General features: G+C 38.9%; 1 protein-coding gene across 4 annotated transcripts in view; it reads left to right on the top strand.

Moving 5' to 3' along the window:
• SPOP (speckle type BTB/POZ protein) overlaps positions 1 to 15,938 on the top strand; it is a 74,513-nt gene that overhangs the window by 37,234 nt on the left and 21,341 nt on the right. For 3 of the 4 annotated variants that reach the window (XM_037149875.2, XM_053655838.1, XM_037149874.2), the window contains 2 exons: positions 14,469 to 14,612; positions 15,260 to 15,381. In XM_037149875.2, coding sequence (XP_037005770.1) covers positions 14,535 to 14,612; positions 15,260 to 15,381 — 200 coding nt within the window. In that variant the 5' untranslated portion in view covers positions 14,469 to 14,534. Of the gene's footprint in view, positions 1 to 3,033; positions 3,201 to 14,468; positions 14,613 to 15,259; positions 15,382 to 15,938 lie in introns of all 4 variants that reach the window. The other variant, XM_053655836.1, reaches the window with a different exon arrangement.

Here is a 15,938-nt window from a genome sequence, read left to right as displayed (position 1 = left end):
TGAAAGTGGCCCTGTTCTTCTTAGTCCTTACCAGTATTGTCACTCTTTAACCTTTGCTGATAATAACCCTTTGGGCCTAAAAGTGCTTGTTCCACCAAATTAACTGAGACACCAAAAACCTTAAACTTAAAATATATATATTAGAGAGTAAAGGACTAAAGGTATTGGTTTCAGCTTTAAGAATCAGATTCAGAGCATTTTTATCTAAGTTCATTAATAACTTCTGCCTAAGGTAGTTACTTATAAAATCTTAAAGGCATGTGTCTGTCTGTCTACCCTCAGAGGGTCAGGAACCTTGTCTTTTTTTTTTTTTTTTTTTTTTTTTTTTTTTTGGGAGGTGCGTGGGCGAACGGCGTTCTGCGCCCCCCGAATCCGTGGCACGCGGCCGGCCCCTTTCTTTTTTTTAACTACTGTATCTCAAAGAGTGTCTTGCACAGTGGGTGTTAGGTAAATATTTATTAGCTGGACTCAGCCTGGGTCTCCCTATCTTCTCTTAAGTCTTCTGAGCACGGCTGTCCTGTTTTAGCACCAGTAGTTAAGGTAGTTTTTGGTGAGGGCTTGTTCCGTTCCTGGTAGTAACCAGATTTAGTTTACCAAAATAAGAGAAGCTTATTTGTACAGTGTAATAGTTAAAGATAGTGTTTACATTTTCAGGAAAAGATTTTATTTTTTTAAAGTATTTTATTACCTGTGACTATTTTTAAAAAGATTTTATTTATTTATTTTTAGAGAGAAGGGAAGGGAAGGAGAGAGGGAGAGAAACATCAGTGTGTGGTTGCCTTTCACGTACCCCCCCCATTGGGGACCTGGCCTGCAACCCAGGCATGTGCCCCCACTGGGGATCTAACTGGTGAACCTTTGGCTCCCGGCCCACACTTAATGCGCTGAGCTACACCAGCCAGGGCAAAGATTCTATTTTTAAAGAATTACCTCAGTGTATGCAGTACTTCATTTTCCTGCAAAAGGGAAGACAGCAGCAGAATTTCCTGCCTGCTTGAGGCTCCTGGAAGCCTTGTGACCACTTGTATTCCTGTTTCTGTGTTGAGTCACTTCATAGGGTATGGTAGATTTTTAGGGCGGCATAGTGTTGGTGTCTAGCCAGGTTATCTCACCGGTCTTCAACAGAAACCTCAGAGTGACAGCTGTCTATTAAAACTATAGGATACAGCCCTGACCGATGTGGCTCAGCGGGTTGGATGTCGTCCCACAAAATGAAACGTTGACGGTCCGATTCCTAGTCAGGGCACACACCTGGTCGGGGGCGTGCGAGAAAGACTGGTCATGTTTCTCTCACACATTTATGTTTCTCTCCCTCTCTTTCTCCCTCCCTTCCCCTCTAAGAATAAGTAAATAAAAACTTTAAAAAAAAACTGTAGGTCACACTGTTTTGTTTAAATGCATCTTGTATTGGTGTAATAGACCCATAGAGCACTTTCTTAACAGGGTATTTTACATAAAAACTTAATAGTTATTTTTAAATATTTTGCGAGGTAGCTGGCAAAAGTGATCACTCCTCTCCTGTTGACGTGGGGGCAAGCCACCTGTCTCGTTTTTGCTACATTCGTAGGCCATTTCAGTAGAAGAATTAGCTTGGATTTTCTGACTTTAATTTCTAAGCATTATCTTTTTGAAAGATGACTAAAAAGTACAGCACTCAGGACTAGAGATATAAGAGTGGTAATTTTGATTTGTAAATCCTAGCAAACACATCACCCGCTTTTGTAAGATTCTCCCATTTCAGGACAGCCAAAGTAAGGAGGACTCATGTGAGTGAGATTCAGAATCTGGTTAAGTCTGATTCATCGTCTCTATTTCCAACAGAGATTTTCTGTTAGACAAGACAAATTAGTCTCCGTACTGACTTAGTGACTTTTTACAGAGTTTTATTTTAAATATAGTTTAAGATAATGAGGGAAAAAGTGGAACGAAATGCATAGAAATATATACCATGATTTTTAAAAATGCACATCTCGAGTGCAATCTACTGTTTCATTTTGGTGCAAATGGTATGTAAAGTTGGAAGTCATAGAAGGTAAGCATGTAAGGTGGTACTTAAAAAGTGAAAAAAAATGAGCATTGCAAACTGTGAAAGAAACGTTTTTATAAATGCCTTCAAAAAGTTTTATTCTAAATATTCTTCCCTAGAGTAAGCCGGAGTTATTCAGACCTCACCTCCTGCAGTGGCTGTCGGTTTGCAGAAAGGATTAGGCTTCTTACTGAGGGTGGAGGGGAGAAAAGATGTTTGGGTTTTAATTTTTAACTAACAGTTGATAGTACATGATTTTGAGACCTCAGAGAAAGATTATTTTTCTCCCTAGGAAAGATCTTCAGGGAAATTAGAATTGCAGCTTAGAGAAGGAGATACCTTAATCCCCTGCAGGGGCGTCCAACCTGCGGCTCTTGTGGCCCAGGATGGCTCTGAACGCAGCCCAGCACAAAATCGTGAATTTACGTAAAACCTTTTATTTGCTCATCAGTTTTTGTTAGTGTTTGTGTATTTAATGGGTGGCCCAAGACAATTCTTCCAGTGTGGCCCAGAGACACCAAAAGGTTGGACACCCCTGCACAGTTCATGGGCTTCATTTTACTCTTGTAAAAGGGGTTTGATTTAGAGCAGATCGCCTTTGTGTGTGTACCTTAGGGCCCATCTCTCAGTGGGGAAGTTTAAAAGGTCTTTCTACCACTCCAGCTAGTATCGTGGGGTTTTTCTTTCTTTTTTAAGCATACATAGATATATACATACATTCATTTATTTATTTTTAATTGGTTTCAGAGAAAGAGAGAGGGGAAGGGAGAGAGAGAGAGAGACATTGCTTTGTTGTTCCACTTATTTAAGCATTCACGGTTGTTTCTTGTGTGTGCCCTGATCTGGGATCAAACCCACAGCCTTGCCGTGTGTGAATGATACTCTAACCAGCTGAGCTAGCTGGCCAGGTCTGTGACTAACATCTTCAAACTTTTACTTTGCGGTATGAGGTTGTTGTGTTTTTTTGTTTTTTTTGTTTTTTTTACATTTTACTTATTTATTTTCAGACAGGAGAAGGGAGGGAGAGAAACATCAATGTGTGGTCTCCTCTGGCACACCTCATACCAGGGACCTGGCCCGAAACCCAGGCATGTGCCCTGACTAAGAATCAAACCAGAGACGCCTTGGTTCACAGGCTGGCGCTCAACCCATGGAGCCACACCAGCCAGGGCTGGTATGCGATTCTTGTCTCAAATGTTTATGTACGTTTTTATAGTGTTTTAATGGGTAAAATAGGCATTATTGCATGTTAATTATTTAAATTCTGACACAAATCACTGGGAGCCAGGAAATTGTGTTAGGACAGACATTCTTTCTAACTTTCCCTAGTTTTTATCTCCCTGTGGTGTTTTACTTTTTCCTTGTGTCATGAATTTTGTAATGAACATTCAAAGCTGAGAACTTCCTGCCCATCCTTTGTTTCATTTAGGTTAGTTACAACCTTAACATTTACATAGAAATTGCTTTATTTTAATAACTTTAGCAGAAGAGAGAATTTCTTTCCTGCCAATATTTGCTAGGCCAGGAGCATGCGTCCATGTAAACAGTCATCAGATTTCTTCAGTAAGACCATAATTAAAGAAGACGAAAGCATATGTATACCTCGGTCTCTCACAGTTAGAAGGAGGTCTAGGTGTTTCATAAAGAAGTATCTCCGGCCCTAGCTGCTGTGGCTCAGTGGTTTGAGTGCTGGCTTGCAAACTAGAGGGTCATCAGTTCGATTCCCAGCCAGGGCACATGCCTGGGTTGCAGGCCAGGTCCCTGGTCAGGGGCGCATGAGAGGCAACCATACGTTGATGCTTGTTTCCCTCTCTCCCTCCCTTCGCCTCTCTAAAAATAAATAAATAAAATCTTATTTAAAAGAAGTATCTCCAGAAAATACTGAACTGTACTTTAAAAAAATATTTAAGCTAGATAGTATTATAGTAGTTATTGCTGACAAGACTTGGTTGCCCATGTAGTTAATATGAGGGGGGCCCCCCAAAAACCCAGAATTATCTTTTGGAGGGTGGGCCCCTTGTAGTACAGGTTTCCCCCTCTAGGTCAGTGTTTAGGAGCCCATCTGTAACGGGGCACCAGCTCATGCTGCTGTGAGAGACTGTGTTTGCCTTCAGTGAGTTTATTTTGAAGAACCTTTCAGCACCTCTGCCCATTTCCTGATGGGTGATTTATGAGTGCACCTGCCTGCACCACGTTGAGTGGTCAGCAGTTTCTGACCAAAAACGGTCCCCCCGCCACCACTGCCCAGTGCCCCACCCTCCCTTTCACCCAATCTCACCCGAGCAATTTCCCCAGATGAAAAAAATCCTCAGGGTAACATTTTGCTGATGTGCAAGAGCTGAAACAGAAAACAGTAGAAGCATTAAAAGGAATCAAAATTATGAGTTCAAAAACTGTTTTGAGCAGTGAAAAAAGGTTCTGACAGGTGTATTGCATCAAGTGGAGAGTACTTCGAAGGTGACTGAAGTTTAAACATGTAAGAATAAATACACAATTTTTATAAATCAATTCTGGGTTTTGCGGGGGACCCCTCGTATACCAAATCCTCTGGAGCAGGTGGACCTTTTCAGCTTCTTACTCTAAATTGTATGTCTTAAGTCCAATGTAGACTTTATTTTTTGTTATATATTCCTTGGGCCTTTTCTGTAGCCAAATTGTGTTAGCAAGAAATATTTTTAAATGGCTTGACTAAAGTATAGATGGCCAAAGAGAACTGTATGTTGAGTTTGGCTTCTGTAAAGGGAGGACCCTGTGGGATTATCCACCCTCTCCCTAATTGTTTCATGTAATAACTTTTGTTTTTGGATTCCTTGCAGATGGGACATGCTTAAACTGCATTAGGGCCAAGCCTTTCACCTGTTTACTATTTGGATTTTATAAGGTTCTTCCTAGTTGTAGTGGAAGGGAAAGGGTGAAAAACCTCTCAATTCTCAAAACAACTTTGGGAATATAATTTGGAAATATATATATAAACAGAATCTTCTTGGCCATAAGGTTTTCTCCCCCTGTGCCCCATTCCCCTACCTCTTCCCCCTTCCCTTCCTTCCCTACCTCCTTCCCTCTCCCCACCTTCTCTTTCTTTTTAAAAATTCTGTTCCAGCTCTTGTTTTAGAATAAATTTCCTCAACCTAGAGGAGAAATCTTTGATAACACGTGGGATGTGTTAAAATCTTCGTCTTTCCTAACTTTGCTCTTTGTAGCCTTAGAGATTTTCTCCAAAGCTGTTCAGTCGAATCAACACATTATTATAATTTGTGAAGAGAGAGAAGTTGCTGATTGTTTGGCTTTGCCTCTCTAACTTCATTTCTAATTGTGTTTTCCTTTGGAACTGAGACCCACTTTGAAGTGAAGTAGCCCTTTATAACCAGGTTCGTTTGTTGATTTGGATTCATGTCATCCCACTCCAGACATCTCCCAGATGATGGAGTTTGAAAGTGATGTGCGGTACGGAGAGGCTTAATCTGATGAACCCTGTCTGCTTTTTTTTTTAAAGTAGTTGGAGGAATTCACCTGATGGAGTTACCCCAGGTCTTGTGAAACCTCTGAAGGTTACAGCCATGATTTATTCTGCTGTCTCCGCCATTCAAGTGGGGACAGGAATTCTTTTCTTTCCAGTCTTGTTTTGTAGATCTATTTAGCTCAATAGTCATTTTTGTCTAAATTAAAAAACAAGAACAAAACTCAAAAAGTTTTTTTAAGGTCTGAGGAGACACAGTCCTACAAGGCTGTTCACCTGCCTGCCTCTTTCCAGGAGAGACCTCTGCATTTGGAGAAGAGCCTTCGCCACATTCACCCTGCGCGTGTTTCAGGGGTAGGGAATGATGCTAATACGTCTGTGTCAGCAGCCCTCACATAATGCATAGTTTTCAGTGGAAGGATGATTCCCCAGGTCTTAAATTGCAATAAAATTTTCTGTTCTTTTGATCATTTTGCTAGCTGAAAAGTTGCATCCAAAGTGGGAATTATTCCATATTTTAACCTCTGAGCTGGCTGCTAAGGTCTCCTTGGGGGCAAGGACACTCCGTAGTTATTTATAACCTGTAGAAAAGGGCAGAGAGACTGTAAATAGCCAGCACACACTGAGGTATGGGAGTCAGCGGGAGCATTTCGTTGGTTACCCCACTGCCTTCCGTGATGGGAGATTCTTCATGTACCTTCTTGTTCATCCTGACTTTGTCTGGATGAGACTCACTAGTGAGGCCATTGTATGAAACTCTGCCTCACAACACTTAGATTGAGGAGAAGGAAAAATAATGAATTTATGTACTGTGAACATACCTAATCCTCTGTCATTTTAGAGTCTGTGCTTGCCTAAGAGATTTGTAAACTGGGCCGATCCTAAAGGTACTGACATGCACACATAATATTGTACTTTTCCCGAATTTTCCTTGTACACAGCAGTTCCGAGAACAATTTCACTCTTAATTAGATAAATGTTTGGCTGTGGCAGAAAACATAGTCTCTCCATCTTGGCCTGGTATAGAAAAAATTTAGTTATGCATCTACACATGTTTTAAACATATGTTTATATATATATATTTACATATGTATACATGTTGACACATATATACTTAATGTTATCTTTTCTCTACATGCCAGTTTTAAGGGAATCAAATCCATTTCAGATAGTATGAAAATTATAAGTCAAATCTAAGTAAATGCCAAGGATCTGCCTCATTTTATCAATATGTTGGAATTTCATTATCTAGAACTTAACTTGAAATAACTTGGAGTCCAGCCTGAATCCCTGACGGCTGCTGCAGTGGTTCATTCTGTGCCCAGCACTGACGTATCCAGAGAGTCTGCTCATTACGGTTGTCTCGTGGACTCGGGAACTTATCATCTAGCCCTTTCCTCCCAGGTTTTCTTGGATTTTTTTAAATCAAAGAAGAGTGTAGTTTTGGAATTCATTGAATGAATTTTCTAAAGTTAGAGTGAGATGAACTGATCATTTTAAAAATGTTCTGTTGTTTTAAAAATATGCTTGGGTTCCTATACTGTTATTCATTCAGCAACTCCCAAATTTTTAACATTTTAACTAGCGCTCATTAAGACAAATATGATCCCAAAACACAGTGAGTCTAGTTATTCAACAACAGTTTCATTGAACAAATATTTATTGAGTATCTGTTATGTGATTAGGCACACGGGGATGCTCTTTTCTCATTGAGCTTAATAACTTCTAGTGGGGAAGGCAATAGACAAGTAAAATTAAAATGATAATTTCAGGTGGTGGTAATAAAGAAGAAAATAAGATAGGGTAATATGATGAAAGGAATGGGCTAGAAGTGGGCTTCAGATTGTGTGATCAGAAAGGTACTGCATTTGATAGGATCTCTGAAGACAAGAAGGGGCCAACTATGAAAAGAACTGAGGGAAGAAAGAGTTTCTAGGTGGAGGAAAGAGCCTGTTCTGTTCACTAAACAGAATTGAAGGCCTGAGTGACTGAAGCATAGTGATTCAGAAGGGTAAGTGTTAGACAAGGTCAGGGAGGTGCACTGAGGACTCTGCTGTCAGGACAGAACAAAGATTTATTCAGATAGCAGTGGAAGCCACTGAAGAGTTCCTGTCTTGTTTTTCATAAGGATCTGCTTTATACGCCGTCTTATAATTTCTAAAAATTATTTGTAAATGCTGCTGATTTCTTTAAATTTTACTTATCTATTTTATTTACAGTATTGATTTTAGAGAGGGAGGGAGGGACAGAGAGAGAGAAAGGATGAGGGAGGTGTGGAGAGAGAAACATCAGTTAGTTGTTCTACTTGTTCATGCATTCATTGATTGATTCTTGCATGTGCCCTGACCCAGGATGGAACTGCAACCTTGCCTTACTGGGATAACGCTCTAACCAACTGAGCTACCTGACCAGGATTAAATATTTTTAATTTATTATTTGGAAAAGTAATATAGTCATGTAGTTGTAATATAGTCACATAGTTAAAAATTCAGAAAGTAAAAAAGGTAATACAATGGAAATTCTCCTTCCCAACCAAGTATCCAGTTTCCTTCCTTGAAAGTAACCAGTTTCCCTAGCTTTACAGAGCCAAGGCATGTATACCTCTTTAATATACATTGAAACAAATGTTTTTGCCTCTTTAAATAGAATGAGATTCCTCATTAATTTTTTTAACAGAAAAAAGAAATACATTACATTGTCTAGCTGAGTCATAATTTAATCAAGCCCCTGTTGATGGGCTTTTACATTATTTCCATTCTTTTGTGATTATAAATAGTGTTATCATGAGAAATATTTTGTATTTGTCATAATTAAATACATCAAAAGGGTCAGTTTCTAGAAGCAGAATCATTGGATCAAAGGGTATGTGCATTTCTTATTCATTTTTATATACATTTCCCTCCATGGAGATTGTAGCAATTTATGCTCTAACCAGAAATGTTCTTCCTACCCTGGGCAAGTATTATTAAACTTTTTTTTTTGTTTTAGATTTTATTTATTTAGTTTTAGAGAGAGGGGAGGGGAGGGAGAAAGGGAGAGAAACATCAGTGTGTGGTTGCTTCTCATGTGCCCCCTACTGGGGACCTGGCCCACAACCCAGGCATGTGCCCTGACTGGGAATCAAACCAGTGACCCGTTGGTTCACAGGCCGGCACTCAATCCACTGAGCCAACACCAACCAGGGCAGAAATAAACAGTTTGATCTTTGCCAACTCACTGGGTGAATCAGTGAGCTGTTTGATTTGCATTTATCTTACTACGAATGAGAGCTTAACATGTCTTCACATATTTAAGAACCTTTGGTATTTATATTTCTGTAAACTTTTGACTGTTCTTTGCCCATTTTTCTTTTTTCTTTTAGGCTATTGACTTTTTCTTCTTGATCTTCAAATTTGCTTAATACTAAATACCTCTCTTAAAAAATTAAAAAACTGTTATTTGTCAGGTTACATCTTACAAATTTTATAAAGCATGAACCCGATAAGGGACATAAGAGAAAACCCAGTCTTTCCTTTGCTAATTGAGATCTCTTTGATTGCTCTTAGTTTTATTTTAAGAAGTATCTCTAAATTTTACAGAAGTGCACTTTAAAAAGTATTTGGTTAGACTAGATTGAACTTCAGAAAGCTTACACATAAGAAGTATTCAAAAGTCAATCAAACCTTGCAACAGAGAAAGTCAGTGTGACCTAAAATAATCTGACCTTGGGATAATGAGAAAGCAGTTACTACCTCCCGGACTGTGTACAATTGAAGAAGACACTGTAACAGGAGGAACGTAAATGCTCCTTTGAAGTCACATTACTTACTCAAAAGTATAACCAAATCTTTCTATAGTTCAGTTTTCTTTTTTTCTCTTCTCTCTCCCCTCTCCTCTCTACCCTCCCCATCTCTATCTCAATTTCTCTCCATTGTCAACAATCTTTCTGGCTTCTTCTGTTTTGGAAAATGCAAACGTCTCTCAGGTTTAAAATAGTTATGACATTGGGATTTTTCCTTACTTGGAAACTGTGCAAGTCTTTAAACCAAAAGTAAAAAAAGTGATAGGCTTTTAAAAAGTCCCTAACCATTCTTTGATAAGAAACTATGTTCCCAGCCAACTAGCTTGCACATGTTTGTGTATTATGTTGAACCACATAAAATTGCTGATATTTGGCCTACAGAACAATTACATGGTTCAGTCCAATATATCTGCAACCTTATTCCTATAATTTTTAAGGCTGATGGGTATAAGGCTAACTCATAGATACCATGTGTGTGATATGCCTGCTGTTGGTTTTTTTAAAAAAATTCTGTGGATGCCTGAATTAGATCAGAGGTGGAAGAGGCTTATAGAGAATAAAAGAAGGATAAAAAATAACTGCATAAATTGTCTATGTAACACTTTTCAGAGAATGTGCTAGCTTAGCTCTGCACACACTGCAGGTTAAACTACGGCAGCACTTCCCCCTGTTGCACAGGGAATTCATCTTCTATCCTGAAAGAATCCTGATTATGTAAGAGTTCAAATTACTGATTTGTTTTCAAAGTGAAAGAAATTATAATGTCTTTCCCTCCACGTAGAATGAAGATACACTTAATACTGGATGAAAAACTCAATTTTACCAGGGCCGAAACTTGAGAGTGCCAGGCTAGGAGTTTTTGGCTTTGTTTGTACCTCATCCAAAAGAACAAATTAATGATTTTCATTACATTGCAAATCTAATATACTCAGCACTGTTCAAAGGTCTCTTTTAGAGATATGTGAAAGAAGCAAACAAAAGTTAATGAACTTGAATATCAACTGAATAAATGTTTCAGTCATCAAAGTATTTTTGCTGAATGCCTTGTTCCAGGCCGTCTGTGCTAGATGGTAAAGGGGATACAAAGACTAGTTTCATGTTCCTTTTAAAAGTCTGCTTAGAGGTGATAGAAGTGTTCATAGGCATAAAAGAAGTGCATTCTGTGTAGGTTCAATTGAAGGTATTATCTGTGCATCATAATACCTGCTAGGAAGCATTCTGTTTGAGATTGTTATTAGTTGCTGATAATGACCTCATTGGAATCTGAGCAGTATTACAGTCCACAGATATTGCACTGGATTTTGCTGTGTATAATGCACACCCCTGGTTTGTTTAGTGTTGCCCATGTATAATGTGCATCGTTATTTTCCTCTCAAAAAGTTGGGCAAAAAGATGCGCTTTCTATACAGCAAAATATAGGTAAGTTTATTTCTTGGTGTGACTCAGAAGACGTGTAGCCTCACAGGTCTGGATTTAATACAATGAACAAGAAAATAAATGGTGGTATATAACAGATATGTTCAGCCTCATGGTTGTCAACATACTGTGGAGTTTGCTAAGCTTTGGAGAATACATTTCTCATTTGGGAACTTGGACAGTTTGTCTTAACTTGTTTGAAGTCAAGAACAACATACTTATATTTTGGTGCTAGTTGTCTCCTTCAGAGGTTCTCAAACCATGACTCTCAAATGGATCTCCTCTTTCCTAAAACTGTTTCTTGCTGGGTATCCAGCAGTTGGCATAAAGTGCTAGAGAGTTCATGTACACCAGGCTACATGTTGCCCACAGTGCCTGCTATGAGTGAAATTAATTAGACTTGTGCCATCCTAGTCAATTTCCCTCTCAGCAGGTTGTGTGGTTAGAGCTCCTCAGCATCTAAGGCTGATTCTCCAGCTTTCCTAGCTGCTGGGTTGGACTTTTTTTTTTTAATTGGAAGAAAGGTGATGTTATTTTTTTAAAAAAAGACTTGGCTAGAAAATGAGTGAGAAGCAAAGAAAAAAATGGCTAAGACCAAAGTAGTATTTTTTCTTTTTGGTTGTAATAATGAACCATGGTTCAGTAGCAACAGTTAAGCCATTAAAATGAACTCATTTTTAAATTTGTCCTTTTCTTCAACTTAGAGAATTCTTAAATTGTTAATTGTTAGATAAATTTGAGGTATTTTTAGACTTCAAAACAAACTCAAATTTGTATTTTATGATTGCTCAGGATAGAGCTGAGCTTGCACCCAACACCTCCAGAGCTTAATTTTATGCTTTTAACTAACATGTGGAATTCACATCTTCATTGCTAGCCTGCCCAAAAGATAATTTCAAGTAGGAATTTGTAAGTTTCACTCTGGCCTCTACTAGACAAATAGATAGTTCTATGAGAATGTGCTTTCTGTATCCAGTGCCTGCCTGCCTTGAGCATAGGTGTAGCATTTGGTCTCTTTTCTTGATGTTATCATAGGGCCATGAATTGCATGAATCAAGGATGCTCAAATGCCAAAGCAGTTCTTTGTTTGCTCACTTAAGGGAAACAGCACATCATGTGTAAGGCAACTCCATCTGTGATTACATGGGATGCTTTAGTTGTAAACACCTATAGAATAGTGTTTAGAACCAGTGGGGACTGTGGTGGTACCAGTGGTACTTCTCTGTGAGGGTGCAACTAAATCCTCTTCCTCCTCCTCCTCTGTGACTTTTATGTAAGTGGTTAGTGATTGTGTATGAGATGAGAGATTTTTCGTTCATTTATACCTATTTCTCCAAATGATTTGAGACAATTTCCAGAAATACTTTACATATTTAAAAAGAGTAATCACTTGCAGGAATTATAGCAAAGGGAATAACAATATTAAGTAATTAATGAAGCTGTTACAGAATGAGCATATAGAATAACCTATAGATTCAAGAGATAGGGCAGGCCAGTTCCCAGCAGGGGACGTATGAGAGGCAACCATACATTGATATTTCACTCCCTCTCTCCTTCCCTTTCCCTCTAAAGATAAATAAGTAAATCTTAAAAAAAAAAAAAAAAAAAAAAAAAGAGGGCACAAGTTTGTCTCAAGGTTTCTTCATAGCCAAGCAGAGAGAGCAACATGATGAGATCGTATTGTCTGTCCATAGCTAAAAACCAGAATTCAGGAAAGAATTTCTGCAGACAGCGTTTGGTACAATAGAACATATCCTTACTTTATTCCTATAAATAATACAATGTGTTTTAAAAAATTAAGCAGAACAATACAAAGAAAAGTACACACTCAAGTAGTTATCTCAAATCTAACAAGACATTTTTGTATTGTATATTAGCCTCAGATCATCCTTATTTTAAAAGAAATATGAGAGATCAACTTGAAATGTCTTATAATTTTCACAGCCTCACTCTTCTGCCTTGCTCTCCCATCATGAATCTGATGTGTAGCTTGCCATTTTTGTTTACTTCTACTGCATGCATATATCTGTAAATAATATATAATCTAAATTTGTATAAATAATTTACTATATATGTTGTAAAAATTGCTTTATTAACATTATGTTTGATTTTTTTATCTTCATGGTACTGTAGATCTTATTAATTAATTTTAATCCTAAAATACAGTTTTCTAGCATATGAAAGAAAATACCTCAATTTAGTTACCTTTCTCCTCAAATGGATTTTTGGTTTGTTTCCAGTTTTTCACCATTATATAAACAATGCTACATTGAACATCCTTGTCTGTGTCTTCCTGTGCCCATCTGTGTTTCCCTAGGGCAGTGGTTTCTCAGAATACGGTTTCAGGACCAGCATATCAAGAACACCTGGGAACTTTGTTAGACATGCAAATTCTTGGGTTTTTCCAAACCTCTGAATTAGAAACTCCGAGGGTGGTTCTACTGATCAGGTGCTTCTGATGCACACTCAGATTTGATAACCATTATTCTAGTGCAGTACTTATTTCAACTAGAACCTCTGAGTCTTAGTGTACGCAGATACTCACCTTCACTAGAAATCGCCAAATTCCCATCCAAAATACACTTTCCCACCAACAGCATATGGGAGTTCCCATGTCCCCATTCTGGTTTGGTTGATTCTTTTTTCCTTGCAGATCCGATAGAAGTAAAATGTTTTGAGCAATTTTGTTTCCTTTTTTGTGAACGATATGTTGCTAGAGTAGCTGGACTTTTTCAGTGATTTCGTAGAAACAATTTATATATAAATTTGTATATCATTGAAATTATTTCTTTGTTATGAGATGCAAACTTTTTTTTTGTATTTGTCTTTATAGTACTTAAAAGATTGGAACCAAATTCACCAGTTTTTTCAGTGATTTTTATGTTTTGCAAGGCCCTGGAGGGGAGAATTTTGAATTGAATTGGATTTGCTACTGGGACACCCTGCTGAAATAAATGTGTAGACGTTATTTGAAAATGGTCTGAGGTTTAGGAGAGAGGTCAAAGTTAGAGAGATTTGGGAAATATTTGTGTAAAGGCAGAAATTTGACACTGTTGGGATGGATAAAATTGCCATGAAAGAAAATGTAGGTTGAGAAAATGACTGAGGATCAAACCATGGGGAGCAATAGTGGAGGGAGAGAATCGAACAAAAGACTGAAGTATGATCAGAAAACAGAGAGGCCAAGAGCAAGTAGAAGAATCTAGAAAATCAAATAGTGATGGGATGTAAGTGAGAAGTCTGTAATGGTGCAGAGAAAGGAACACATCTAGGAAAGGGGTGAATATTGCCCTTCAAGAGAGCAGCTAGCAATGGGTTGAGGAACAGGAGGCCACTCTTCGTAAGTTTGTACTGAAGTGTAAGAGAAGATAAGACAGTAGGTAGAGAGCTAGCAAGGTCATTTTCCTTTAGGAGTAGAGTGTTCCTGTCCCAAGTGAAGGAGCCAGTGACATAGTTGTATGTGGTGTTCACTATGCTGTCTCCTCTTCAGGCAGCCTTTTCATAGGTGTACTTTATATACCCGTTGAGTAAATTCATTTGGTAAGATAACATTAAGTATTGTGCAGAGGATTAAAACAGGGTGATAGAATTGTGACTAGCAGACTAGATTAGAGTAGGTGACTTCCAAGGTTAACGTTTAAACTTGAGATCAGAATTCCAAGAAATCATTTGAATGATAGGCATAGAGAATTCTAGGCAGGAGACAAAGTTTCCAGTCTCTGGAAGGCAAACAAATAGGATAATACACCATTAATCTGAAATAGTCTCTTGCTTCTTGGGCCAACCAGGGTGAAGAGAGAACAGAAATCTTTGTCCCCTAACTTTGGAAATTTCGTTTAACCTTCAAACTGGCGATGTCAAGGGTTCCAAGTCCTCCACCCCCGGCAGAAATGTCGAGCGGCCCTGTAGCCGAGAGCTGGTGCTACACACAGGTGAGCTCCTGTTTTCGCCCTGTAAGTCTTGCATCTTGGGAGGGTTTGGTGGACGAAAGGAGTAAGATTTCTTTCTACATTGGATTTTTTGCTTTCTCTGGGACATAGCTGCTGCATAGTAGATAGACAAGGTACTTGTCAGCTTTCCATTCCTTGGTTCCCCAAGTGGAATCTGAATACCCTAGGCCAGTGCTTTTCACTGGAGGTTGAAAGGGGGGAATTTTTGGAACTAGATGCACTTACATCCTCCTTGATGGAATTGTGTTTCTCTGTTGGGCAACTCAAAAGGAAACTAGGTTTGAGATTTGCGGCCCCAGGTAGTGTGGTGTCAGCATCTCAATTGTCAAATATGCTCTGAGCTGAGGCTCATTTTAGGTGTGGCTTTATCATTTGCTTTCCCAACCCTGTCCACGTTTTCCTCACTTTCCATTCAGTATTTCTCAGAAGCTGGACAAGGTTGTGAAAGCAGTTGGTCACTGGGTGAGGGACCTAACGTGAAAACACAGAGCCTCCATGCTGGCCAAACAGTGCTGCCTTCCCTGGGGCCATGCGGTGGGAGGGGAGGAGGGGCACAGTGATCCGATCTTCAGGCTGTTTTATAGGTTGCCCACTTCCTGTTTAATTGCTTCCTGGTTTTCTATCAACAGATCAAGGTAGTGAAATTCTCCTACATGTGGACCATCAATAACTTTAGCTTTTGCCGGGAGGAAATGGGTGAAGTCATTAAAAGTTCAACATTTTCATCAGGAGCCAATGATAAACTGAAATGGTGAGGAAGAATATATCTAGCTATAAACATTTTTGTAAAAGTTGCCTGTTTTGCTTGGTTTTACAGGGAGACTGACGAGCATGTAAGATCTTAAGAGACAGGGACTTTCTACTTAATGTATTCCCCAGAGCCTAGAGCAGTGCCTGGAATATACAGGTGCTTGCTATGGGGTTGGCCAAAAAGTCTGTATGGTTTTTTCCATAAAAGGAAAGACATTTTTCATTTCACCAATAACTTTATTGATTTGGATATTTTGAGTATGTTGGCTATCTCCCATGCGGTATAATGTCAGTTGTTCTCCATTAGTGCCTCAATTTGATCACTGCCAACTTTAACTGCTCTGCCCGACCATGGAGCATCGTCCAGTGAGAAATCTCCAGTACAAAACTTCGCAAACCACTTTTGACACATTCGATCGGTCACAGCACCTTCTCCATATACTGCACAAATCCTTGTTGCGTTTCAGTTGTAGGGTAATGTAAGTGAGTAAAGAGGGCCAGTGTTGTAAACGATACCGTGTCTGGTGTAAGTGCTGACTGCCAGGCAAACCTAGTGAG

This window comes from Artibeus jamaicensis, unplaced genomic scaffold, assembly GCF_021234435.1.
Source record: "Artibeus jamaicensis isolate MK-2021 breed Jamaican fruit bat unplaced genomic scaffold, CSHL_Jam_final contig_1998, whole genome shotgun sequence".
Lineage (NCBI taxonomy): Eukaryota > Metazoa > Chordata > Mammalia > Chiroptera > Phyllostomidae > Artibeus > Artibeus jamaicensis.
The sequence above is the reverse complement of the archived record's forward strand: the minus strand, read 5'-3'. Positions and strand labels throughout refer to the sequence as shown.